General features: G+C 45.7%; 2 protein-coding genes across 2 annotated transcripts in view; one reads left to right on the forward strand and one right to left on the reverse strand.

Annotated features, from left to right (window-relative positions):
- The first annotated feature begins 1486 nt into the window (after positions 1-1486).
- On the forward strand, positions 1487-16881 carry LOC144248769 (uncharacterized). The gene is given in 5 exon segments (XM_077790761.1): positions 1487-1490; positions 2195-2775; positions 14438-14658; positions 14740-15109; positions 15169-16881. Coding segments are annotated over 5 exon segments (2889 nt in total).
- A 6403-nt stretch (positions 16882-23284) lies between these two features.
- Positions 23285-26525, reverse strand: part of LOC110469778 (uncharacterized) — a gene marked incomplete at its 5' end in the record, with an annotated part of 706345 nt that continues 703104 nt past the window's right edge. Inside the window, 1 exon segment of the mRNA XM_077790762.1 lies at positions 23285-23760. Coding sequence (XP_077646888.1) covers positions 23285-23760 — 476 coding nt within the window.

A 26525-nucleotide genomic window follows, 5' to 3' on the forward strand; every position in this document is an offset into this window, starting at 1 on the left:
GAGAGGAGGAGGAGGGGAGAAGGCTGGCGCTGTGTGGCAGGAGCAGGAGGTTTGGGCCGCAGGACATTCCGTCTGCGCCGCTGCCCCGCAGTGGGCAGGAACGCTGTGGGGAAGACTGGGGGACACTGGAGCGGGATATGGATGGAACTGGGGGGAACTGGGAGGGCCTGGGAATGAACTCAGGTGTACTGGGAGGGACTGGAGGGGCACTGGGACTGTACTGGGCTGTGCTGGGGATGAACTGGGCTGTACTGGGAGGGACTGGAGGGGCTCTGGGGCTGTACTGGGCTGTACTGGGGATGAACTGGGCTGTACTGGGAGGGACTGGAGGGGCACAGGGTATGTACTGGTCTGTACTGGGGATGAACTGGGCTGTACTGGGAGGAACTGGAGGGGCACTGGGGTTGTACTGGTCTGTACTGGGGAATGAACTGGGCTGGGCTCGGAGGGACTGGAGGGGCCCGGGAGATGTACTGGGCTGTACTGGGAGGGACTGGAGGGGCACTGGGGCTGTACTGGGGATGAACTGGGCTGGGCTGGGAGGGACTGGAAGGGTTGAATGGCTGTTCCCGCCTGCACTGCCTCCCATTGGCCGAGGCTCCCGCCCATCACGGTCCCAACCAATCAGCGTCAGGGATCATGGCTTTGGGGGCGGTGCCTGAGGCCTGCGCCGTCTTTTCTTTTGCCTACAACTCCCGTCATGCTCTGCGGCCCCATAGAGCCCCATTAAAGCTGGGACTACAACGCCCGTCATGCCCCGCGCTCCACAGAACTCCCCCCGGTACCGCCCCCATCTGTCCCATCAGTGTCCCCCAGACCCTCCGGGACCCCCAAGTGCCCTCAGCGCCCATTCGAGACCCCCAAAATTTTACTGGCAAAGTACAAAAGAACAAGGAACTTTGGAAAAGCTTTTAATACAAATCCAATCCAACTTAAATCACTTGTCATAGCAGTAACTTCATTCACTCAGCCCATTTAGCCTGGAAACCCCTAAACACTGCAGTTGTTCAGGTACCCCAAACTGTTCCATATAAGGAGCATTAGAAGGAGAAGAAAGAGAGAGAGAGGCAGTAAGACAGAAGCTCCACAGAAAGACACACATGTGGCTCCCAGTTCCTGGGGTTCCAGTGTGGGTGAGACACAAACCCCAGGAGAAGGCAGAGTCCATACCAGGGGCTGACCTTGTGCTCCTTGGTTTTAAGCCCCTGGGCCTTCGTGGGCCTCCCCCCAGCTGGGACTTCTGATATCTCAGGTGTTCAGAGCTGGGTGAGCGCTGTCCCATCTGTGTGACGGATTGACAGCTCAGCCCAAGGTGACTTGGGACACTGATCTCATCCAGCCTCTGACAGTGACCATGGTGACACTGGGGAACCTCATGGAGCCTCATGGAGCCATGGGTCAGTTGTGACAAGGCAGGTCCAAGGACACCGTGGTGACAAGACAGGTCCAAGGACACCGTGGTGACACCAGGGAACCTCATGGAGCCATGGGTCAGTGTGGAGAGTTTTGTGGATGAATGGCTTCGTGAGAAAGGACATGACTACGTGCAGTTAGTGAAGCAGTAGCTGAAAATTGCATAGTGCAGCAATAGCAGATGTAGCAATAATATCTTATGTCCTTGGGTAAGCTGGTTCCCAACAGTAGAATGGTCAGCAAAAGGATAAATGTAAGGGAAAACAAAGCAAGCTTAGAAAGCTCCAAAGGCGGGGTTGACCTGTTTTTAATACACCAATGATGAGCCTAAGTTTTGCAATATGCATGAGCTTCATTATAACGGGTATAACTATACATGTGTGCTTGGAATAAACTGAGACTTGTTGACATTATAGAATGGACTTGTCTCCCATCATTTTTCCACAAAAATGGTGACCCGATCGACGTGATAGGTGCCACAATGGAGTGAAGAAAAAGGGTTCGGGTCCTGATGCAGCTAGGACGGCAAAAGTGCTGAATTGAAATAGAGTGCACCGTGCCCCAGGTGACTGCAGAGGCAAGCCTGGCCGATACGTGCTGCCGACGACCTTGGAGGGCTGCAATAGCGCTGACAATATAGGTATGGAGAGGCAAGCAGCATATGATTTATTTACTGCATTCTTGCAGAGAAGGCAGATTAAAGGCATTGATTTGCAAAAAGACCTGCCAGGGTAATTACCATATGGGTATTCTAAGGGGTTCTTTTTAAATCCTCATACAGTACATGAGTTGTCTGAGTGGTGTAAGTTCGGGGATAAACTGTGGGAGGAAGTTTTAAATGATGATAAGACAGCTAAAAAGTTGAGAAAGTGGTGGAAGGTAGTTCACAATGAGTTATTACAACATCAGGCAGAAAAGAAAGCTGCCGAGCAGAGAACTTCGGCACTAGAGAAAAATAGAGGTTATAGCGGGGAGGATTGGTTGCCTGGTGTTTCCATGCCACCTGCTGTGTCTACAGTGGAGTTACCTCCATTGCCACCCGTGCCTGAGGACACAGAGTCGCATTGTGAGCCCATGGCTCCTCCAGCCCCCCCAGAACAGAGATCGCCGGTTTGTCGAGATTTGTCTGTCAGTAAGCTGACCCCTAGAGCAGAGTCTGACCTAACGGAGGCTCTGGCCAGGGAACGGAGGGAAGTTTGGGCGACTTTGGCAAAAGAGGAGCTGGACAAAGGAGATGGGCAGGCTTTGGAACTAGCAGCGGAACTGGCTTGTCCTGTAATTTTTCAGCAGCAAGCAGGCAGAAGGTTAACAGCTCAGATCACACCATTAGATTGGAAGTTGTTGTCACAGTTGCGAGCTACAGTGAGTCAGTTTGGAGTTACTAGTGAACCGGCTAGGCAGATATTGGATTATGTTTGGAGTACTAATATATTGCTACCAGGAGATTGTAGAAGTCTTGCTAAGCTTATTTTCTCGCCACATCAGAGACTTTTGTTTGGTGCACACTGGCAGGCAGAGGTTAATGAAGCTGTAGCTATACAAAGGCAGCCTGGAGATCCTCTTCATGGAGTAACTGTAGATGAATTGATGGGCTTAGGACCATATTTTCGCACTGAGGCACAAGCTATGCTAGGACCTGATAAGTGTCGAGAGGCAATGCGACTAGCTCGAAGGGCTGTAGATAAGGTGAAAGTCCTGGGAGGTTTGCCAGCGTATATGGGAATTAAACAAGGAAGGGATGAGACTTTTGGAGCGTTTATTGATAAGGCAGCGGCAGCAATAGAGAGAGCTGGAGTGCCTGAGTTTATGCGTGGATCATTGTTGAAGCAGTGTGCTTTGCAAAACTGTAATGCTTCTACAAGGAGTGTGCTAAACACATTAGGAGCTAATTGGACTATAGAAGATGCATTAGAGAGGATGGCTACTATACCAACGGGGCAGCAGGCATTTTTAGTTGAGGCTATTAAAGAGCTGGGAGAGGGGTTAAAAGAGCAAGCAAAAGCTTCACAGACACAGGTGTTAGCTGCTCTTGCACCCCTCCAAGCGTCAGTAGCAACCCAGGGAAGTGTTTACGGCAGCCGTATGAGATGTTTCCGATGTGGAGGGACAGGACACGTTCGGCGAGAATGCTCTGCTGCTGGAGTATGGTGTCCTAAGTGCAAATCGGATACTCATAACATTGCTGCCTGTAAGGGGAGACCGGGAAACGCCTGAAACAGCGCGAACAAGAGCAGCCGCGCTCCGACACAAATAGCTGCTCCAGCTTGTCCAACAGGACACCTTGCGTCCAGCCACAAGAGAGAGCCTCGGGATGGACTTGGCAGCCGCAGTGGAAGTGACTTTAATGGCGCCACAGCCACAGAAGGTCCCCACTGGAGTTAATGGACCTATTATAATAGAGGGCAGGACAATGGGAAGATCATCGGCCTCTATGCTTGGATTATTTGTGCTGCCTGGTGTCATTGATGCAGACTATACTGGTGAAATTATGATTATGGTTCATACTCCATTTCCTCCTATTCGGATTAATAAAGGACAAAGGATTGCTCAATTGGTTCCTCTGGAGCACGTTACTAAGGCTGTATCCTCACGGAAAAGCCGTGGGGGAGATGGATTTGGATCTACAGGAGGCTTGACTCTATTAACTTTGGATCTGAATGACAGACCAAGAAAAGAGGTTTTGTTGGAGTATAAGGGACAAAAATGCATGCTTACAGGTTTGCTGGATACAGGTGCTGATTCAAGTATTATTGCACCACAGTGTTGGCCTGCACATTGGCCCTTACAGCCAGCTGCTACAGCAGTAACAGGAGTTGGAGGTTTAACTCTTGCAAGTCGTTCGCCACCTCTTACTGTCTCAATAGATGGTAAAGTCATAAAGGCAATATTTTCTGTTGTTCAATTGCCACCTACGGTGCAATGCGTAATTGGGCGAGACATTTTGACACAGTTAGGGGTTGTCTTGACAAATGAGCACCCTTTGGGATAATAGCCATTGCTTGGACTTTCCCGATTCCCATAATTTGGAAAAATGATGAGCCTATATGGGTAAAGCAATGGCCGTTGAAAAGGGAAAGTCTGCAACATGCTCATGCTTTGGTCATTGAACAATATCAACAAGGGCATCTGAAATTGTCTACAAGTCCTTGGAATACCCCTATCTTTGTGATAAAGAAAAAGTCAGGGAAATATCGCTTGCTACATGACTTGCGGGAGGTTAATAAACAGATGGAGCCAATGGGTGCACTACAGCCAGGTCTGCCTAATCCAGCAATGTTACCTGAAGGATGGCCTCTATTGATAATAGATCTCAAAGATTGCTTTTTTACAATAGCTTTGCATGACAGGGATACAAAGCGCTTTGCATTTACTTTGCCAGCTCTGAACAGAGAAGGTCCAGATCAAAGATTTGAATGGACAGTTTTGCCTCAGGGTATGCGTAACAGCCCTACTTTATGTCAACTTTACGTAGATTCTGCACTACAACCATTGAGGCAACAATGGCCACAAGCTATTATCTATCACTATATGGATGATATTTTGATTGCTCAGCCTAAATCATTTACGAGTCAACAGGTTAAACATGTACAAAACTTGCTGGGACGTTTTCAGCTTGTTGTGGCCCCAGAGAAAATACAGTTAACTTCTCCTTGGAAATACTTGGGATGGACATTGTCTCAAAGCTTGGTAACGCCTCAGAAGTTAGAACTGAAAACACAGATTGTTACTTTAAATGATGCTCAGAAATTACTAGGTGATTTACAATGGCTTAAACCTATAGTGGGCCTTCCAAATGAACTGTTAGATTCTCTTTGACCCTTATTGAAGGGCACAGACCCAACAGCACCAGTGACCCTTAATCCTCAGCAGAAAAGAACTCTTCAGCAAATTACAGACTGTGTGGTTCAGGGTCGTGTACATCGACGAATACTGGGAATCCCGCTTAATCTCACTATATGGTGTGGTGAAAAACATTTGCTGGGAGCTTTAACCCAGCTAGAAACAAAAACGGGAGAGATCAGGGTGTTAGAATGGCTATCCCCTCCACTTCAGCAAACAAAGACTTTAATTCAAAAAAGTGAACTGTTAGCAGCTTTGATAAAACGGGGTTGTGAGAGAATTTTGCAGGTTGATGGGCGAGAGCCTGAACTAATACAGATTCCTATGAAAAAGGACTCTTTACAATGGTATTTGGTCAATAGTGAAGAATTGCAGGAAGCTTTGCTAGGAATAGGAGGTGCTGTCATAACTGAAAATATTAAAAATCCTCCATTACAGTGGATTGGAAAATTGAGTTGGATGGTACAGCCACAGCGAGAAAAGGAGCCGATTCCTGGTGCAATAACAGCATACACAGATGCAGGGAAGAGGTCAAGAACAGCAGCAATTACATGGCAGGAGCAGGGAGTCTGGAATCATGAAATTCTTACTGCAAATGACTCAGATACCCTTCAGACCTTGGAGTTAGCAGCTGTGGTATGGGCTCTAACACTCTTGAAGGGGCCTTTGAATATTGTTACAGATTCCTTGTATGTAGTTGGTGTTGTGGAAAGAATAGAGGATGCTGCTATCAAGGAAGTACGAAATCAGAGACTATTTGAACTGTTCATACAACTTCAAAAAGCAGTAAAAATCCGAGAACATCCTCATGCTATCATCCATATAAGAAGTCACAAATGGGAAATTGGCTCAGGAGAGGGTAATGCCCGGGCAATAAGCTCGTCACAGTGACTCAAACTTCTCCTTTATCAGGGCAAATGCTTGCTAGGGAGGCACATTCTATGTTTCATCAGAATGCAAAAGGGTTACAACGGGAGTTTGGAATATCCCATGCAGATGCCACTGCTATAGTAAGAGCTTGTCCTATCTGTAGTCATCATAATGGGGGTCATGGCATGGGATGGGGAGTTAACCCACGAGGTCTTTCATCTAATGAACTCTGGCAGATGGATGTTACTCATGTAAATAGTTTTGGTCACTTGAAATATGTTCATGTTACTATATATACATATAGTAAATACATCTGGGCAACAGCTCAAGCTGGAGAAAAAGCATTACATGTTATAAGTAATTTGTGTAGTTGTTTTGCAGTAATGGGAGTGCCAAAGCAGATCAAGACAGACAATGGTCCTGCATACATTGGTGGCAGGGTGAATAGATTTTTAAAATCATGGGGAATTAAGCACGTTACAGGAATAGCACACTCTCCCACTGGACAAGCAATTGTAGAAAGGGCAAATGGAACTTTGAAGAGATATCTGGAAAAACATAGAGAGATTGGAGATGTTCAGGAAAGGTTAATGAAAGTGCTCTTTGTTCTTAATCATTTGTGTGTATTTGGGGATTCAGAGGCACCACCTGCAATGGTACATTATGGACAGAAAGAAATGAGCAAAAAGGGCAAAGAAGTATGGGTCAGATATAGGGACCCTAAAACAGGTATTTGGCAGAACCCAGCAAAGGTCCTATATTGGGGAAGGGGATATCTTTGTGTTTCCACCCCTACAGGTTCACTCTGGGTGCCGGCGAAATGGACTAAACCAGCTCTAGATGAGTCATCTCTTAGCTCGCCTGACGGATCAAGACCAGAGGAGAATTAAAGAGAAGCTGATTCGCACAGTGGGACCTATTCTTCAAGAGATAAGAGGACTTTCCCCAGTGATTGATCAACTTTTGCCTTCAGAGTCAACTTTTACGGCAATTGTTACAGCTATTGAGGCTTTACAGACTGTTCATATTCCAGGACCAAAGAATCCTGAGTGTCTTAGTTGTGGGAATTTTAATTGTAACAGTTGGATTGCTTTTGTTTGTGGGGGTTGTGGAAAAACATACTGGGAAGATCAAGTATTTTTAAAACGACATTTTTGGTGTAAACATTGTGACTTTCGAAAACGAGGAGATTCTTGGCAGAGAGATTTAATACGAGACACAGGCTTAGGAGTTGCTATAGCTTTACAGTTATTTGAAGCACCAGAACAAAAGATATTAGCTTTTTATAGGTGGGAAGCAGAACACGCTTGTGATAGATTAATTAAGCAAGCAAATTCAAAAGTTTTATCAACAAGGTGTCAAAAGGAAGTGAAGGTATCTATAAGATCTTATTTAGGAAAACCAGTAGTAGGAAATCCAGACATAGAATTAGATAAGCTTATTAAATATGTGCAGACATTAAAATTAAAATTCAAGCAGAAGAAATCATGAGAGCGATAAGGTGGGTAATCTATCCTGTTCTTTTGACTAATCTTTGTCATGGACTAATACAATTTAATCAGCCCAGAGAAAATATTTGGGTAACCTTGGCTAACATAACTAATCAAAGTTCGCTATGCCTTAGCTTGGGAGGAGTGACAAATCCATTTCGTACCTGCCTAACAGGTGTTCCTGTCTGGAGACCAGAAGAATTTTGTGGATTGATAAGGAATCAGACACTTTGCAAGAATTTTGCAAAGGTGAAAGGGCCAGAAAAGAATATTGATTACACAGAAGCTCAACGAGATGGCTATAGGCAATGTTTGTTGGTACTGTCACTTAAAGAAACATTGCAATCTCCACCAGAGGAATTAGATCTCTTTGAAAGTGCTAATGCTAGTTTAGGGAATGTTTCGACAGGAGGATGGTTTAGCTTTGTTCCATTGAATTTGCAGAGTGTAAATAACCCAAGAGACAAATGGGCTTCTCTGGACTCTTCATTGGACTCAGGTAGGGTAGCATCGCAGTTATATTCTAACTGTGATGGTTCCAAGATAAACAAACCCTTAAGGTTGCCAAAGGGTGTATTTTTGATCTGTGGAGATAGAGCTTGGAATGGAATTCCGGTAAAACCACAAGGGGGACCCTGTTACCTAGGAAAACTAGCGCTGTTCCATCCTAATATATCATTGCTAATGCAATGGGACAGGCTAGGAAGACAAGGAAGAGGCGTGATGTGCATGACTTAGAATGTGATCAGGTTGAACAACCTCAATTTTGGAGTACTTTGAAACAGGTAATAGTGGCAACCCTGTTACCAGGAGGAGCTGCTAGAAAGGCTATGATGTTAGCTGAACAATTGGGATGCTGGACTAAAGATGAACTTAACAAAACATCAGATGTTTTAGCTATGCTTGCTATGGATGTACAAAGTGTAAATCATGCTGTACTGCAGAACAGAGCAGCCATTGATTTTTTGTTGTTAGCCCAGGGACATGGATGTGAGGAATTTGAAGGAATGTGTTGTATGAATCTCTCTGATCATTCTGTATCAATACATGCTAAGATTAAAGAACTACAACAAGGCCTTCATCAATTAAAAGAAGAAGATGGTCTGGGGATAGAAGAATGGCTTAAAAGTTTAGGGATAGGTCCTTGGCTAAGAACTTTTATCATGTATGCAGTAGGAATAATGATTGTTGTTTTCCTACTCTTGCTGATCTTGCCCTGTCTGTTTAACTGTCTTCAGAAGCTGGTAGAACGCATGGTTCAAAAGATGTGGACAACTAACTTAATGGTCTAAAACAAAAACGGGGGAAATATGGAGAGTTTTGTGGATGAATGGCTTCGTGAGAAAGGACATGACTACGTGCAGTTAGTGAAGCAGTAGCTGAAAATTGCACAGTGCAGCAATAGCAGATGTAGCAATAATATCTTATGTCCTTGGGTAAGCTGGTTCCCAACAGTAGAATGTTCAGCAAAAAGATAAATGTAAGGGAAAACAAAGCAAGATTAGAAAGCTCCAAAGGCGGGGTTGACCTGTTTTTAATACACCAATGATGAGCCTAAATTTTGCAATATGCATGAGCTTCATTATAATGGGTATAACTGTACATGTGTGCTTGGAATAAACTGAGACTTGTTGACATTATAGAATGGACTTGTCTCCCGTCATTTTTTCCACACCTCTCCTGATGGACACAGGGACCTCTCCATCCACTCTGAATCTTACACCTAAGGGGGGAAAATTGTAAAGGAATGTTTTCTTTATTAAGGGAATAAATGGGAAAGTTGAGCTGGTATCACTTGTTCAATCACTGTTAGGAGCTGTGGGGGGTAGGTTTGAAATAAACTAATTTCTTTTTCTTCTTACTCTGATTGTAATTGACTAGGAAGGAATTTCATGGTGGCATTTTAATATTGTAAAAGGTGACACAGAGGCTATTGCTGCTGTACCTTTGGGTCAAATGTCTGGCAAGGCCTGTGCTGAAGGGAACCCAGAGGTGTGGGCAGCCCCAGGGGGAAAATTTGATGCGGAGCCTCTCCAAATTAGTTTGAAGCAACCAGGACAAGTGGTGTCTAAAAGCAACACCCTATTCCAGGGGAGGGAAGGAAGGGCTCACAGCCTGGTATGGAGTCCCTGCTAAAGGCAGGGCTTTTGGAGCCAGGGATGTAGGGAATTACACAGCCTGGATTGAGGATTCTCTGTTCCAGCCAGAACACTGTAGGACTTTTAACCTCAGACAGCCTCCATGCTGTGGTATGGACAGGAGAAAGTGAGCAAAACTTGGGAAAATGAACAACCAAAAATACTGATGCCTCAGCTGGGGCTCTTCCAGACTCAGAAAAGAAATTGGAATTGTAGGTGAACGTTCAACAGTGTGAAACTTGTGCAGTGGCACAGGAGGATTCAGAACTGAGGACAGGGGAAGGGTTTAACCCAGCCTCCTGTTTGAACAGCCCACAGAGGGGCTGGGAAGAAACCCAGCACTGCATTCAAGTGACACAGCTCCAGACCCAGCCTGGGGGAGATTCAGGAGACATTGCCTGGCCTGAGGCAGAAAATGTCTTTGTGGATGGCTCTTCAAGGGCAGCAGAAGGAAACAGAGTTCCAAGACACGCTGTTATTGAGGAAAGGGAATCAGACAAAGTGCAGGTTACCCCCATGGTCAGCTCAACCGGCACAGCTGTGTGTGCTTGTAAGAGCCTGGCACTGAAATGCCCTGAGCAGGAAGGCTTCAATATCTTCTGGTGACACCTTCTCACCTAACAGGGGGGCAAAAGCAATTCTGATTGCTCAGCAACCACTGGATCACTTACTAAGGCATTTCTAAAAGACATAATTCCAATAAAAGGGATTGTGGAAGCCATAGACTCAGAGAGCAGAACTAATTTTGCAGGAGAGTTCCTCCAGGGGGTTATGGCAGCTTTAGGAATACAAATGGGACCTCCATAATCCCTGGCACCCCCAGAGCTCAGGCTGGGTACAAAGAATGAATGGGGATAAAAAGAAACACCTTTAGAAGCTGGGGATTAGATAGTAATAGTTTCAGCAAGTTTTAGAATGGATTTTCTCAGTGAAGATGGAGTCTCCAGCACCCTAACTTTTGGCTATTTATGGAGAAGGCACTGCACATAACAGCTGAGGCTTCCAAAGTGGCTCAAAGTGCAGATGTCTGTTTAGAATGGTGAAGGACATAGGTATGATTCACTAGTAACTTTCAAATACCTGCTCTAAAGCTGGAGTTACTCAAAGAAGAGAGAACTACTTCAACACTTGTAAAGAAGCACCATTTTTTCCAAATCTAATTTTCACATGTAGCTGAATTTTTCAAGAATTGTGTTTTTTATCATACTATGAGTGCAAAACAATCTATTAGAAGTGTTTAAAAACAGATTATTAACAGGAAAAAGTGATCAAAATATCTATTTCCTCTTGTATTAACAATTGAAATACGACTGAAGAAGGGATCAACTCTGCAGTCCCCTGAACCAAACTCACAACTTTTTTAACAGCATGCTCAAAGTTTTCTATACTTCAAGCTTTTCTAGAAAATTCACTTTCTTAATTTCTGCTGTTTCTGTAGCCCCAGAGCCTGTATAGTTTATACCAGCTGCATTCTACAGAAGGGATACCCAACTGAGGATACAAATTGCCTGCTGAATGGCCTTCTCTGACTCCATGCTGTTACTTTTGACCTCAGATGGCACAGAAAATGCTCTCCAGTTGACTTGCTTCCAAATGCCAAAAAACCCCAACCCCCAAACTTTTAAACATAAAACAGAAGGAAAGCTTAATTATTTGAGTTAAAATAGCACTGCAAAACAGTTATTCACAAATATAGGAATAAAAGTGTTATAAAAGATGTGCCTCCTGATACATAAAGATATCCTGAAGAATGATTTTGTATTGTTTATATACATTCAAAATTAGTTTCCATCTTTTTTACTGAAAACTGCGTTTTCATAGACAAACAGAATTTTTTCCTATAACTGGATATCTGCCTGGCAGACATAAATGTTTCTGTCAAATTCACCATTCTGCCATGGATATCAGAAGACATCTTGGAGTGACAGGGACAGGGTTTTGCTTCCTTTATTAATGTTTCCATTCTTTGGTTCTCACGTGACCTGTGTCATTTCTTTATTTAAATTCAGAAGCTCTTGCCAGAATACTCTTTCAACTTTGTTTGTAGACGCAATGCAAGAGGTCTGCAACTCTTGCTTTAATGTGGGACAGGAGTTATTTCTTCTTGTAACTGAAGACTAATGACAGACATCACCTTCCTCATTTCTCCTGAAGTAATGCCTCAATTCTCTGTCTGGGTTAGCTGGCTAAATTATTTCCTTTCTAAATAGTCAGGTTCTGCTGTGTATAGAGAACTGTGACTTTCAGTGCTTAATATAAGCAAGCACTGAGAGGAGGGATGTACTGAGAAGACGATTTTCTGCGAGATACATATAATACCCTTTCTGCTCCATGTGTTCCTGCTGCAGCCTCAGTTGAGCTGCAGGTCCAGATTTTGATAAGGATTTAAAAAATGTTGGGCACCACTTAGGATCGATTAGACTAGCAATGTCCAGAGGTTTAGAAATTGCATCCTGTAGAAAAGGAGTTTTTCCTCAAAAGCCTGTAAAATGTACAGGGTCACATAGACCAGAAACCTGATCTTTCCCTTATGTCAAAATGGCTCCTAGCTAAATTTCAGGGACCCTCTATGTTAAAATAAGAGAGGTTTGTCAAAGTAAAGCTAATAGTGGCAAAATTCCTTAGCCCAACAAATCAATTGAAATGTCAAGTGCAAATTAAGGATCAGAAAGGAGAGAAAGAAAATAAGAGGTAAAAATAGTCTAACAGAGGCTCCTGACTTAATCATCTCAACAGCTGAAGCTAAAAGGTTAGCAGAGGTTGATCTGACTGTTAATGTTTTCTCATCATTTTGTTTATGAGAAAGAAGAAGGGAAGAAGCCTTCCATCCCTGGTATCAGGTTAAGTTCCTCTGCTTGAGTGGAACAACTCAGTACTCCAAATATAAAAGCTCCAAAGAAGCTCACACAAGGATGTTTGTCTCGACCTGTAATTGGAGTAGATCCATTTGTTTGTGTAATTGCCACCATGGTGGAAATCTGTGCTTCTCTATTTGTGCAACTGCAAATATTTTCTAGGAATGAACCATCTGAATTTTAATATCCCATAGATTCAGTGCAATACAGCATATTACAATATCTTGACCTTTTCAGTGTTCCATAAATTGATTGTCTGGTTGTTCCTGTCCCCCCTCGTTTACAGGCCTGGAAACCTTAGAAGAAGAGGTAACATGGCTATCTCTGAGTCGTATCTTTTATATTTATCAGCATTTCCAGAATCACACTTCTAGTGTCTTGAAGGCTTGACAGAAGTTACATACTGTGTGCCTGAGGTGCAGTAGCATATAAAATCATGCCAGAAAAGGCAGGGATGAGTGCCACAGGCGGGCTCACAAGGTTCACCACAGGTGGTCCTGTTGAAGGTCACATTGGTTGACCAGCATTGTTATAAAATTGTGATCTCTCCAGTGAGTTATTCTGACAGCCAGATAAACCTCCAGCTAAATAAATATCATGGGCAACCTTCAACCAACCAAATGTAACTGTTTAATTAATGTGCTTTTCCTAAGTAAATTAAAAAGCAGAGGGAAAAGGCTTCTGGTCTTTAAAGGATGCATAAAGCAGAAAATGAAAGATCTGAATATGAAAGGGAGAGAATCCTCTTAAAGCTGAGGATACAGTGGTAAGAAAAATTATTATTCATTTGCAGACATCACCTCAAACTGATGGACTAGTGAAAAGAAGATACAAATTTTAATAACTGCAAATGTTGGAGTAAGATGCAGAGAAAGAGCAATTGCCACTTTTTCATTGCTTGTCTTCCATCAAAGAAGGGAGAGGGGAAATTCACATTTGGTAGTGTTTATTATAATTATTATGCCTTCAAAAAAAAAGAAAAAAAAAATGCCGCCAACCCCAAAATTATAGAACAAAACAGAAATGCTCTGAGGTGGCTCAAATTCTTCCTCTGAGACTAAACACAGATATTTTTTCTCAAGATGCTTTTTCACTTCCAGATGTGCCTTCAGGTCCAACATGTGCCTTGAGGTAAATTCCTCTGCCTAGTGAGTGTGCAGCTGAAGAGGCTATTACTGTTTTGGTAGCTTCCTACAAGCATAGCTCAAGCCATCTCATCTGCCCCTTCCAGCAGCAGCAGAAAGAGGTGTTGGGGTGTTTTGTCTCAAGCGCTGAACAGAACAGGATGCAGATGACATGCATCACCTTTTGAAGTCTCACATCCAGTCTGGGGTAGGGGGAGTGCCGTGTGGCTGTGAGACAAACTACATAAGAGAGCCTGAAACGCAAAAAAAGACTTCAGTTCCTTTCTTCTCTGCATCGGGGCCATGATGAGTTCCATGACCGGGCTGGGACGGCGGGCGGGGCTGGCCTGTGATGCGCTCTGGGCTCTGTGACAGCACAGGGGCCGTGTCACAATGGGGCAACTATAAAAGGCCCCAGGCTGGTGCCGCTGCCCCAGTAGAGCCTCGGCAAGCGGTGAGTGCACAGCAGAGGGGAGAGGGGGCTGGAGGAGGGCTGGGACAGGAGCGCCGGTCCCCGGGGCTGCCCCGTCTCCAGGGCCCAGCGCCGGGCGCAGCGCCTTGCTGGGGGCGCGGGGCGCGCGGGGCAGCGGTGCAGCCTTGCCAGCTGCCGGGGGCCCTTTCCTTCCTGCCACCACATCCCTGCCGCTCCTGCCCCTCACTGTCTCCATTCCGGCCCCACTGAGCCCCTCCTGTGTGTCCTCCTGCAGACCATGGCTTTACTGTCACTGCTGTTTGTGCTTGTGCAAAGCCTGATCCAGTACCCCCAGCCAGCTGGGGATGGGCTGGATGAGGCCACGCACCAGAGAATGCGGGAGCGTCAGGAGCTGCTGGACCATGAGATGGCCCGGCTGATGCAGGAGCTGGAGCAGGGGCCCCTGCAGCAGCAGGATGAGGGCTGGGGAGCCATGCTCTTTGGTGCCCTGCAGCAGTGGCCATTCTGGGTTCTTGCTGGCATCCTGCTCCTCTTGGGCCTGTGGCTGGGCTGCAGGAGAAGGAGCTGTGAGGCCAGCAGCAGCAGCAAGGACCAGAGCTCCCGCAAGACCTTGGGAGATGAGAGAATAACTGAACAGGAAGAAGACACCGCTGATCCAGAGGAAGGTGAAGAAGACAGAGATATGACTCTGGAGGCAGAAAACAGTGGCACTGAAGATGAAAGAGAAGGCAGACCTGTGGCTGCAGATGATGGCAACAAGGATGATGCCACTGAAGACAATTATGATGTGAAGATGAAGGAGGACAGCGATGTCAACAGTGGCACTTATGATGTGAAGGAAGACAGCGATGTCGACAATGGCTATCACTTAAAGAAAGAAGGACAGAGTGATGGGGATATGCCAGGAGACACTACCATAGAAGGAAATGAAGAAGAACCTGGCAATGTTGCTGGAAATAAAGAAGATCTAGAGAAGCAAATGAAGAAAAAACTAAGGATGTACAGGTGGACCAAGACAAGGACACTGGAAAGGAAGAAGGAGAAGGAAATGAAGAAAAAAACAATAGTGTTACTATAAAGGCAGGCAAAAACACTGATGTAAATGAAGGTGAAGACAATGTAGATGGAACAGAAGAATACATGGATGTGAAGGTGCAGGAAAGCAGACGTGCCAATGACCAAAGAAGTAAAGACTGGACTGGGCAGGAAGATAGCAATCAATGTGGGAATGAAATTGCCCATAGTGGTTTTCCTGCACCTGAGGAAGTAAATAAGGATGTGATAGCAGAAGATGGCAATGATAGAAACAAGGATGAATAACAGGCTGATGTGAATGTGGAGGGAAACAAGAATAATGATAGACAAGAAGAGGAACAAGGTAATGTGGCTGCCAGTGAAAAAGGTGGCAGTGATGGTGGCAGGGAAGAAAATGCCAGTGGTGGAATTGAAAACAGAGAAGACACCCAAGATGCTGGGAATGAGAAGGACATCCTTTTAATGGATGGTATAGAGTGGCCTGTGGAGGACCTGGAGAGAGGCTGCTCAGTGACAGCTGAGCTGATGGAGAGCTTCACGCGTGTCTTTGTGTACAGCGTGAGCCATAGCTTTGATCCGGTGCCTCAAGTAGCCATCGGGGTGGGCAGCACCTTTGAGGGCTGGAGCCCCCATGAGTGGGATGGGGTGTACCGTGTGCTGGTCCCACTGAATCCCCCGCCAGGGCACACCTTCCACCTAGAGCCAAGCAGTGCAGGGCAGACGGCAGCAAGGACCTTCAGCGTCCGTGTGGAGCTGGTGTGCACGTGTGAGAGCGAGCAGCTGGGCGAGAAGCTGTTGTGCCTCCTGCACCACTCGCAGGAGGAGCTGCGGCGGAAGCAGCAGTGCAGCCTCCTGGAGACACTCTGCACCGGCTCCTACCTGGATGTGGAGAAAACCTCCCGCTGGTTCTTCCAGATGGTGAGATGCTCGTGGCTGCATGTGCCTCAGTCATACTCATGGCACTTGGTGTTTCAGCCCTGCAGCCGGTCCTGCCAATTCCAGCTGAGCAGAGGCAAGAGGACCCTGTTGGTGGAGATGCTTTTTGGGGTGTGCCAAGGGGACTATGACATCTTTGTGGTCAACCAGCCCTTAGAGGCCCAGAAAGGCAACTCCGGTAACCTTGTGAGCAGTCAGCCCGCCAAGGCCAACATCCTCACAAGAACAGCATGGCCTGAGACATTCGCTGTGGCGGAGGCAAAATTCTTCCAGCACATTGCCAGGCAGATACCATGTAAGAGGTTGCACCTGAAATACCTGCAGCTCTTCACCTGCATGCTGAGCGGCACAGGTTTTTCCAACTCTAACTGGAAGACTCTGGTCATGCATGTGTTAAACATCTTACCGCCCGTCTACTGGCGCAGGAAGGAATTTCCACTGTGGCTGTGGGACATCATGGCATACATGCAGCTCTGCCTGAAATGGAAACGCCTGGACCATTTTGTTCTAGGCAACGAGAAGCTTCCTGCAGAGATCAGCTTGCCACAAGCAATGCAAAAGGTTGAGCCACTCAACCTCTTTGAGTACCTGGCCCGAGATCCGGATGCCCACAGAAAGGCAATGGAGGCTTATGCTCAGCTGCACTTTCGCCTCTGGATGATGCTCTCCAACACTGAGAAGAATTCCCTGCACAAAGCTCTGATGGAGAAGTTCGCAGCCGATTGCTGCGACGTCGACTCTTTGTGATTGTTGTATTTGTCCGTGGCAATCCTGAAGCTGCTTTCCTGCTGCTGTGAAAGGAAGATGGTGCAGCACATGGTTTCGTTGTGCAGACACTTCCATGAGTGGCCTTGCCCTTCACCTTCCATTTGCAACAGTGCTGTTGCCTAAGTCAAGGAGGCAGAAACTGGCTCCACCTGCACATCCTCGCAGAAGAACAGTGAAGCTGATGGAGGTTGCTTGGAATACCTCGAAGACAACAACCTAGCCTATCAGGGACTTAATGTAGTTATTTAGTGAGTTGTAGTTTTAATTAGACTTGTTTCTTAGCATTCATTCCAGAGGCCCTTTAGCGTTGGCAGTATATAACTATTTTGCAAAGCTACCCTTAGTGTAGAGAAATAGAGTTTAGACTAGATTAGTTTAAACCCTTAGTTTAGAGAATTACCCTTAGTTTAGAGAATTCCCCTAGTTGCTTGTCTGCTTTTAAATAATACTTGAATATCTATGTTTGAGAAACTAATAAAAGAAGTTAAGTTTCTCAAATTGCCTGAAATGTGTCATTCTTTGTACGTAACCCTCTGTATCTTTGAGAATGTCCTTCCTATACCTCTATCTGAAATAGACTCTTTGCAAACAGAGATGTTGGATATATTAAGTAAGCTGTCTCTTGAGCATTTCCATAGAAATGCTTGAAGTTTGAAGTGAAAATGCCCTGAAATGCCTGAAATTTTGCAGCAGAGTACTCCTGAACTTTTTTAGCAATCTTTGGAAAGATTGCTAAAGTTTTCTTTACACAGTCACTTTTACACACTCCTAGGGAACAATTTAGTCCTAAAAGATTGAGCTACCCTTCAGTAATAGCTGCCCTTCAGCAATATCTACATATATATGTGTGAAGAAATAATAAAAGGAGAAAAATTTCTCAAATTGCCTGAAATCTGTCTTTCTTTTTATTTGACCCACCATTTATAGCAGAAAACAAAACAGGTCCTGATAGATGCAGCTAATTAAAGGAAGAAGAAGAAGCTTCAACTTCTGAGTAAAAAACTACAAATGAACACAGTGATAGTTACAGCATGGTCACACTGTCTAGGTGTGCTCTAACCCTTGAGCTGTAGTGTAGCAAATTTGAGTAAAGTAGCAGTGTCTTCCAAAACACAATCTATTTTCCCTCCATATCCAAACTAAAGCTGTCAATGTACCTGCCATTAAAGCAGTTAGTCACTTGCATGGGGCTGCAGGGTAAAACATTGCTTGATCTGCTCAAGTCCCCCAACTTTTTTCTGTGGCATTTAAATCCTGAGAAGATATAAATAACCTATCTTTATCAATGTGGCTGATATTTAGCTTTGAGCAGCATACTAATTCATAGTAAGGAGCAAAGTGCAAGAAAAAACACTACAAACAGTAGAAATGAAAATAATATGCAGGACAAGAAAGGCCAGTCATGAAGCAGGTGAGAGCAGCCACCCCACAGTTTTCTAAAGCCCACAGAGATTTGCTCTAGGTGGCCAATCAAGATTTTTGGTTCTTTGGCATATCTCAATTCTTCCTTGCTTCAGGTACTCTGTACTTCTCACCTCCTTCCACCAAGGCAGAAATAGGCTGTAATAAGTATTTCAACCCAAATCCTCTCAGTCCCCAAGTATTAGTGAATTACTATCCAAAATAAAAAGGCTGCTTTAACCCCCAGCTTGCTCAATGACAGTGCCTTCAGTCTAAGGAGCAAGGTACACCCAGGAGGATTCACAGCAATGACACAAGGTTCAAATGTCGTCATGGGCAGTCAATCTTCGCTTTGTGCTCTGTGAAGCATGGCCAGTGGGCAGCGATTTAATCTCTTGAGTCACCCCTGGTTAAAAGTGCACTGGTTTCCTCTTCTTTCTTTGCCTTTCAAGGTCTTCCAAGCCAGAAGCAAGGCAGAAGCTCACAGAAATCTTGAGGTAAGAAGCAGTGTCCTTCCAAGGATTCTGACCTTGCTATGGCTCACATAGGAAGCAAATCAGCCCTGCAAAATAGGACTTCTCTGCATTTTCCATGTGGATCATAATATTCGAAAATAACTGGAAAGCTTGCTCTTTCAGAGCCATGCAGGGCTTAGGCAATTTTTTCCATTAATGTATATTGACACTACTTACCATTTCATTATCTGTTCTCCTTGTAAAATAAGTTGTGTATCTCTGAATTTGATTTCTACTGCTTATGCTTATTATGGCAGCATGGTTATGTCACAGTGTTTCCAAGAGAAGAGATAATTGTAGAGAAAAAATTATGAGAACAATAGAAACTCCTAGGATGGACAAGCTCTCAGGCTCTGTTTCTTCAGTTCTGGAAATATTTATTATTATTACAGTGCATTAAAGACACAGAATTATATGAGTATAGGGAAAAATACCCATAAGTACTTTTGTCACCATCTTTAAAAAGCCATTTAAAGTCATCACCATTCAACTTAAACTCTTTAAAATGCTGGTTTACATATTTTAATTGTTGCTGGCAAGGAAAGTTTAGTGCTCATGATTTTTCTGTAAGGCTGCATCCTGACCACAGCTCATATAATCAATTTTCAGGCTCCTCATAATGTTTTCCTGAAGTATCCAAAGAAAAGAAATGCACCTCATACAGAAATGATGTGAAATACAATCTGACATCAAAATGACCTGAGGTACTGTTGTTCCCTAGAAATGAAATAAAATTTAAAACAACATAAAATACTTAAAGTATAGAAATGTTTCTGTATCTGGCAGGGCAAAGTAGCACAACCATCCCAGGAGGTTTCTTCTCATTTTCATTATCACTACTGTATAGTCCACACTTCAGAAAAAATAGCTCTGTAAATTTTGGTTTTGTAGTTTTTAGCTTTAAACAATTCCAGAAAAATTGGGGGACAAAGTGGGGAATGTTTATTTTTTATTCAGTCTTTTCAGTGGTTATTTTTTTCAGTCCATTATCCTACTGTGGCTACATTATGTTCTTATGCTCAACTTTCCAGATTTGACTAAATGTATTTAAAAACAACAGCAGAGGATTTTTTTATTAAAAGCATTAAAAACAACCACTTGAACCATGAGCCATTTTACCCAGCTCTGATACTGAATTTCTTTCCTTTGTCAGCTCTATACATATGTCAGAGATTGAGGATTTTTCTTTTTATGCACAAACTCTGTACAGTAATTGCATCTTCTATGGAACATCAAATCTTTTGGCAAAAAGACCATTGTACTGAAGGAATACTTGGTTATATAACTGGGAGATATAATCCAGAATAAGTGCTTGGCCCATGCAATAGTGACTGATATCTCAACATGTCAGAGTAAATGATGGAATTTAATTGTTAAACTTTTTCAACATGGAAAAAAATCCCACTGACAGTGATTGCTGTTGGTTTGATCTGTATCTTGGCAAACCCCCAGATTTTTAGTCAAGCAAAAACAAGAACAAAAAATTTAGTTTCCCCTGCAAATATTTAAGGATTTTTACTGCTCACAGAATACTGGAAAGTGACAACAAAAAAAAAAAAGAGAGAAAAAGAAAAAAAAGTGAGAGACACCTGCTTCTGTTAGTGTCTCCTGCTTGCAAGTTTGTTACTCACACCATTGGAGGCAGGAGAGAATGAGCACCTGTCCCCAGGCTGAGGAACTTGTATGGCACTGCACAGTCCCTATCTCTGCACAGTGAGAAGGATGGCTGGGGCTGAAAAAAGCCCCATTCTATCTTTTTGAGGAAGAAAGGAAGGCAGCTGCAATAGTTCTAGGAGTGGGTGACAGCTGAAAGTATGTCTTGTGAAGATGCTCTTTGATGAATGTACAGCATACGTGGAGGAAAAATAAGAGTTTGCCAAGTGCAGACATCTTCTATTGTCTTATAGCTAAAGCTGCTTTGATCTCAACCTGACAAGCAATGTGTATATTATACCACTGAAACCACTTTAGTCTTTTCAACTCAAAAAACAAATAGCCCAGGGACCTAAATGCGGGATGACCACGCTCCAGCACGGTGTGGGTGGAGGGAGGCAGGGATCTCTGAAGGTTGCTCTTGGGGAAAGAGGTTTATTGGGGGTGCGGGAAGGTCCGAGCCTCGTGCTCGCAGGCGTAGCATGTGGCCGGGATTAAGAGGGCAGGGGAGGGGAGAGAGAAACGGAGGGTTTAGGAGAGGGGAAGCCCCAGGGGGTAGGGAGAGGTTCTAAGAGGTGAGGAAGTTCTAAGAGAGGGGAGAGGTTCCAAGAGCGGGAAGAGGTTCCAAGTGGCCGCATGGCTTCTCGGAGCCCCCTTATCAGGGGCTCCTAGGTGGGCTGGGATAAGGCATGGGCCAATAGGGTTACAGACACTGATGTTTTAGGGGCAGGTACAGAGGTGTGGGATGAGCCACACATCTTCTGGGGGGTGAGATGGAGCAGTCCATTTCACTCCAGGATTCATCCAAGGGCAGAAGTGACATCCGGCTAGCTGGGAGAACTTTTCTCGTCCTAGCTGTATTATTTATGAACAATCATATCTATCTATCATCTGCAACACTCTGAGTTGGATGCACTGGAGCAATACTATCAAGAGTTTCTCAGGAGCTCTAAGCAACAAAGCAGCCTTTACTGGGAAATTTAGAAAATCAGTGAAACTTTGGCAAACGTTTTAATATGGCATTCAATCAACAAAAAAAACTTCTCAAAGCATTGACTTGGCCCATTCAACTTCACAAACTCTGAGCCTGTTCAATTTTAAGTTAATCAATATTGGCAAGAGTACAGATATAGAAGAGGTAGATACAAAAAGAGAGAACAATAAGATACAGAGAAGCACACACTCAGCTACCAACTCCTGGATTCCAGCAATGTTCAGATGGAAATTCCAAGAGGAGGTAGAGTCAAGATGTGTGCTTGCCTTGTGGTCAGCCTTAAATACTCCTTGGTCTTCCTGGGCCTTCCCCCAGGTGGGATTTAGGGTCATTTGGTCACTCAGCAGCTGGGCTGGGGCTCCAGAGGTGGCCGTGGAGCATTGCCTGTGCTGTGCCAGGGACTGGCAGACACTGCTGGGTTGGGATAGAGGCTCTAGGGGGATTGGGGTTCCAGGGCAGGGCAGGGCTGGGGTTCCAGGGCAGGGCAAGGCTGAACCTGTCCCTTCCTCCCCCACATATGAAATGTTTCCAGCCAACAATCTCCTCCAGTCCGTCACAACAGTCAACATTGGAGGTGAAATCCCAATATGGCCATTGCTATGGTCAGTTTCCATGGCAACCATCCCCAGCCCCTGTTGCTATGGTCAGTTTCCATGGCAACCATCCCACGCCCCTGTTGCTATGGTCAGTTTCCATGGCAACCATCCCCACCTCTGTTGCTATGGTCAGTTTCCATGGCAACCATCCCCAGCCCCTGTTGCTATGGTCAGTCCCTGGGCAGCCCCATGGAGACCCCATGCCAGGGGTGGTTGCCATGGACACCAGCTCAGGCCCGGAGCCCGTTGCCATGGCAACCATTGGCACTCCCAACCCCAGGATCATGGATCCAGAACCACAGAATTGGCTGAGCTGGGAGGGACCCATCAGGATCCTCGAGTCCAACTGCTGGCCCTGCACAGGACACCCCAACACTGCCAGCCTGGGCCTGGCAGCGCTGTCCAAACGCTGCTGGAGCTCAGAGAGCCCTGGAGCTGTGACCCTTCCCTGGGGAGCCTGGGCAGTGCTCCAGCAGCCTCTGGGCAAAAACCTTTTCCTGAGATCCAACCTAAGCCTGCCCCGACTCAGCTGCAGCCGCTCCCTCCACTCCTGTCCCTGGGCACCAGAGTGAAGAGGTTCCCTCAGCCCCAGCCAGGGACCCGCTCCCAAGGCTGCTGCCATGGCCACCAGGGCTGGCCCGAGCTGGGATGCTCGGTTTCCACAGGCCGGGGTTCAGGAATGGCAATTCTCAATTTCCTGCTCCCGCTCAAACCCCGCTGGCACTCATTGCCCTCCCACCTTCCATTGAAGGAAAAAAGCGAAAGATCTCAGGCTGGCATAAGAACAATTTACTGGGAACAGCAACAAGATAAGGAACAAAGAGAAACAGAAAAAATATTGACAACAGAAGGGATAAGAAAAACTAGTTACAGGGAAAACTACATCACCATCAATTGTATCTTCCTGGCCACATGTTTCCTCCTGCATGGAAAGGACACCCGTCTCCTCAGGTAAAGGCAGAGAGAGAGTCCCTTTCCTGCCCCGGTAATGACCTGAGGTGGGAGTGAATGTAGTGACAGGGCCATGGCCAGACCCTCATGTTCTTCAATCCCATATGAGGCCATTGGTAGGGGCAAGAAAAGGGACAGGTGTGTTCCCAGCATGGATCACAGGGAACATGGATCACCAGGGCTCTTCCCAACAGGGTCCTCCAATGGCGGATGAAGCTGGAGCAGCGCACAAAGCTCTTCCTGCAGCTGGGGAATTTTCAGGACTTCCCTTACTAGCGTCCCCGTTGGTGTTTGGTCAAGTGAGAGCTCCAGGTGAAGCTCTTCCCACACTGGGGACACCCGTAGGGCCTCTCCCCACTGTGGATGCGTTGGTTGCTGACAAGATTGGAGTTTTGCTTGAAGCACTTGCCACAGTTGGGGCAGAGGTAACGCCTCTCATCCTTGTGAATCTGCTGGTGTCTGAGGAGATCAGAGATGCTGTGAAACCTCTTCTGACACTCAGGACACTTGTAGGGCCTCTACCCAGTGCGGATGCGTTGGTGGATGATGAGGTCAGAGCTCTGTCTGAAGCCCTTCCCACATTCCCCACACTCGTAGGGCCATTCCTCGGTGGGGATCATCTGGTGTCGTTTCAGATTGTTGCTCTGCCTGAAGCTCTTCCCACACTCTGAGCACTTGTAGGGCTTCTCCCCATCATGAAGCTGCTCAGCGACCACCAGCTCCGAGCTCTGGCTGAAGCTCTGTCCACCTTCCTGGCCCAGCGTGGTTCTTTCCTCCTCAGAGCATCCTGGGCTGGGCTTGCAGCCCCTCCTCCTGTGGGATCTCTGGGGCTTTTCCTCCCTGTTGGATTCCTGCGCTGTGGAGTTGCTCAAAACGACCTCTTTCATGAGGTTCTGCTGCAGGGATTTGTACTTCCTGGTCTCATTCCTCAGCTCCTGGTCTGGGGAAGGAAAGATAAGGAGAGGATGGGATTTGCCTCCGTGCCACAGGGAAGGGCAAGGAGATCCCCCCAGTGCGTCCCCGGCAGGAGGGCACCGGCAGCGGGGCTGTCCTGCAGCTGGGGGCCAGGCTGGGCTGGGAGATGGAGCAGGAGAGAGGGAGAAAGGGGCACTGACTTCCTCCTCACCTGCCTTGGTGTCCCAGGGCATCTTCCTCTTCCTCGCAACCTTCTCCTCCATCTGGCGAATGTTTGGGTACGGGAAATCCTGTTTTGGGAGGAAAACAAGGGATGAGCACAGTGAGTTTTGTACTGGCTTCAAAGCAAACCAGGGGGAGAGTCTAAGCCAGAAGGACAATTGAATAAGAAAATTAAGATCACGGCAATGATACAGAAACACTGGCTTAACCTGACAGAGACAGGATATAACATGACACCCCGTTGCTCAGGGTGGTGGTAGCAGGCTGACGAAATGGTGGCTGCAGTCCAGCTGGAGTGATGAACGTGATTCTGTCAAAGCAGTGATCCTCTAGAAGGGTCTGGTCTTCCTCTGAAGGTCCAGTGGTGGTTATGGAGCTCTGGTCCTCTGGGAATGCAGTAGGCAAGGTGATCGTGGTCTTGCAAATGGTGAGATTATATCCAGGCAGGAATGCTTGGTTCCTCCCCCTGGGCGGAGCATCCCACAATGGGATGATGTAATTTTATCAGTGCTGCAGTGACACTCAATGGCCCATTAAGAGAAGATGGCCCCTGGAGGGCGTTATCAGGGCTGAGCCATGGAAGAGATAAAGAACACTGCCCCACCTGTTGATAACAGTTTATGGAGATGGGGACTGAAAACACTTTTGGTTACATCTGACACTGAAACCTGAAACAGTGAGGCAATCCCTGCTCGGGGTGGGGGGTGAACTCCACCCCCCTTACCCAAACTGGCTCAGGTGTAAAACCCCCACCCTGGGAAGGCCACGCACACAGGGGACAATGTCACACTTGCCCTGCCCCAGGGGAGATCTTTGTCCCTGTCACTCCCTTGCTCTCCCCCCTTTTCTCTTTCTTTCCATCTCTCTCTACCTCACATTTACAGTTCAATAAAATCCACTTTGGATTTGGTCTTGTTAGCACTTTAATTGGGGCAGAGGCATCTCTCTAACAATTTTATTAACCAGATTGCCACATTATTTTGGCACAGGAAGTTGAGAGCACTGTTTACTGACCCCAAGTGATTTTGACAACAGTCTGGTTCCCTCCTCTGAGGAGCTTGTGGCTCTTTCTGGAGGAACTCTTGAAAACTTGGATGCAGCTTCCTCTGAGCGACATTTGGGAGAACTTATGAGGAAAATGGCTCTTGTGGGTGGCCATTGTAAAGAAAATATTTTGTTTTCCTTCCCTGAAAAGTTTGTTGAAATCACTGAAAGAAAGGGAATAAAAGATACCAGTGAGACTGACAAGGATCATTCACTCCAAGGTGAGGAACGCAAAGGTATTTAAATCCTTCAAGAAGCCCAGCTCAAGTAGCTAAATTCCCAAATAACTCCTGAATTCACAGGCTTGGGGCTTTGACAAATATGAGAATCATTATTTTCTTTGTCCCTGTCACCTTTGTGACAGCTACACAGACCTTTCCCTTCCTTTTAATAATCTGTATTGGGACAAATTTCCATGTTTCTTTTTTTGGAACCTGCCAGCATCTGAGCAGGAGCTGTGCTGGAACTGATGAAATTTGGAATTGCCACAGAATTGCTTCTGTTGTTGGTTTATTAATGTTTGGGATTTGTTTGCATTTCCATCACAAGTGACTTGTGGGAAGAGCAAATCTTCCTCAAGGCATTTTATAGAGGGTTAAATTTGATTTCTGCTGAGTTTGTTTTGTCCAGTGCCCAGGGGTTGCTAAAGGGGTCTTTGGTTTTGGTTTGGCCCTAATTTTCTTCTGATTTGTCTTTATCACTTAAAAACACCTGAAAAATGACTAAAAAGAGTATTGACCAGAGATGTCAAAAGTCCCACCATTTAAGAGGTTTTAGAGGTGGAATTTACTGTTTGGGAACATATTCTGGAGGATCTGTTGGTTTTGGGGTATATCTGGTAGTATTCTCCATATCTTTATCTTCCAAAATCCAAGGTGTATTGCTCTTTCACCTCAAAATTACTCAATCCCACTCAAAATGGCTGGTTTCCACCTCAGCCCAGTGCCAAAATTACTCAATTCCTCAGCCTCCGGGGTGAGATGGGATTTGAAGGAGATCGGGAGAAGTGAGATCCAAATTTGAGGTTGTGGGATCAGGATTGTGCGGGGCTGGGTGGGTGTGATTTATTTTGATAATAAGTAAAATTATCAGAATTATTGATTTCTGTCCCATTCATTTTCTGTCAGTTCTGGTTTGCTTTTCAGAGTGCCGCCTTCTCAGCTGATTTTGTTTGTGTCCTCCTGTCCCAGACTGAAAAGCAAGATGTGTTCTATTTGCCATCTGTATGGCAGTTGTCCTGTGTTAAGTGGGCAGTTTTTCCTTGTCTCTTCCACAATCAATCCTCCCTCGGGGGAGACATCTGCTGATAATGGGCTATTGAATGTCACTGCA

This window comes from Lonchura striata, unplaced genomic scaffold, assembly GCF_046129695.1.
Source record: "Lonchura striata isolate bLonStr1 unplaced genomic scaffold, bLonStr1.mat Scaffold_85, whole genome shotgun sequence".
In the NCBI taxonomy this organism is placed as follows: Eukaryota; Metazoa; Chordata; class Aves; order Passeriformes; family Estrildidae; genus Lonchura; species Lonchura striata.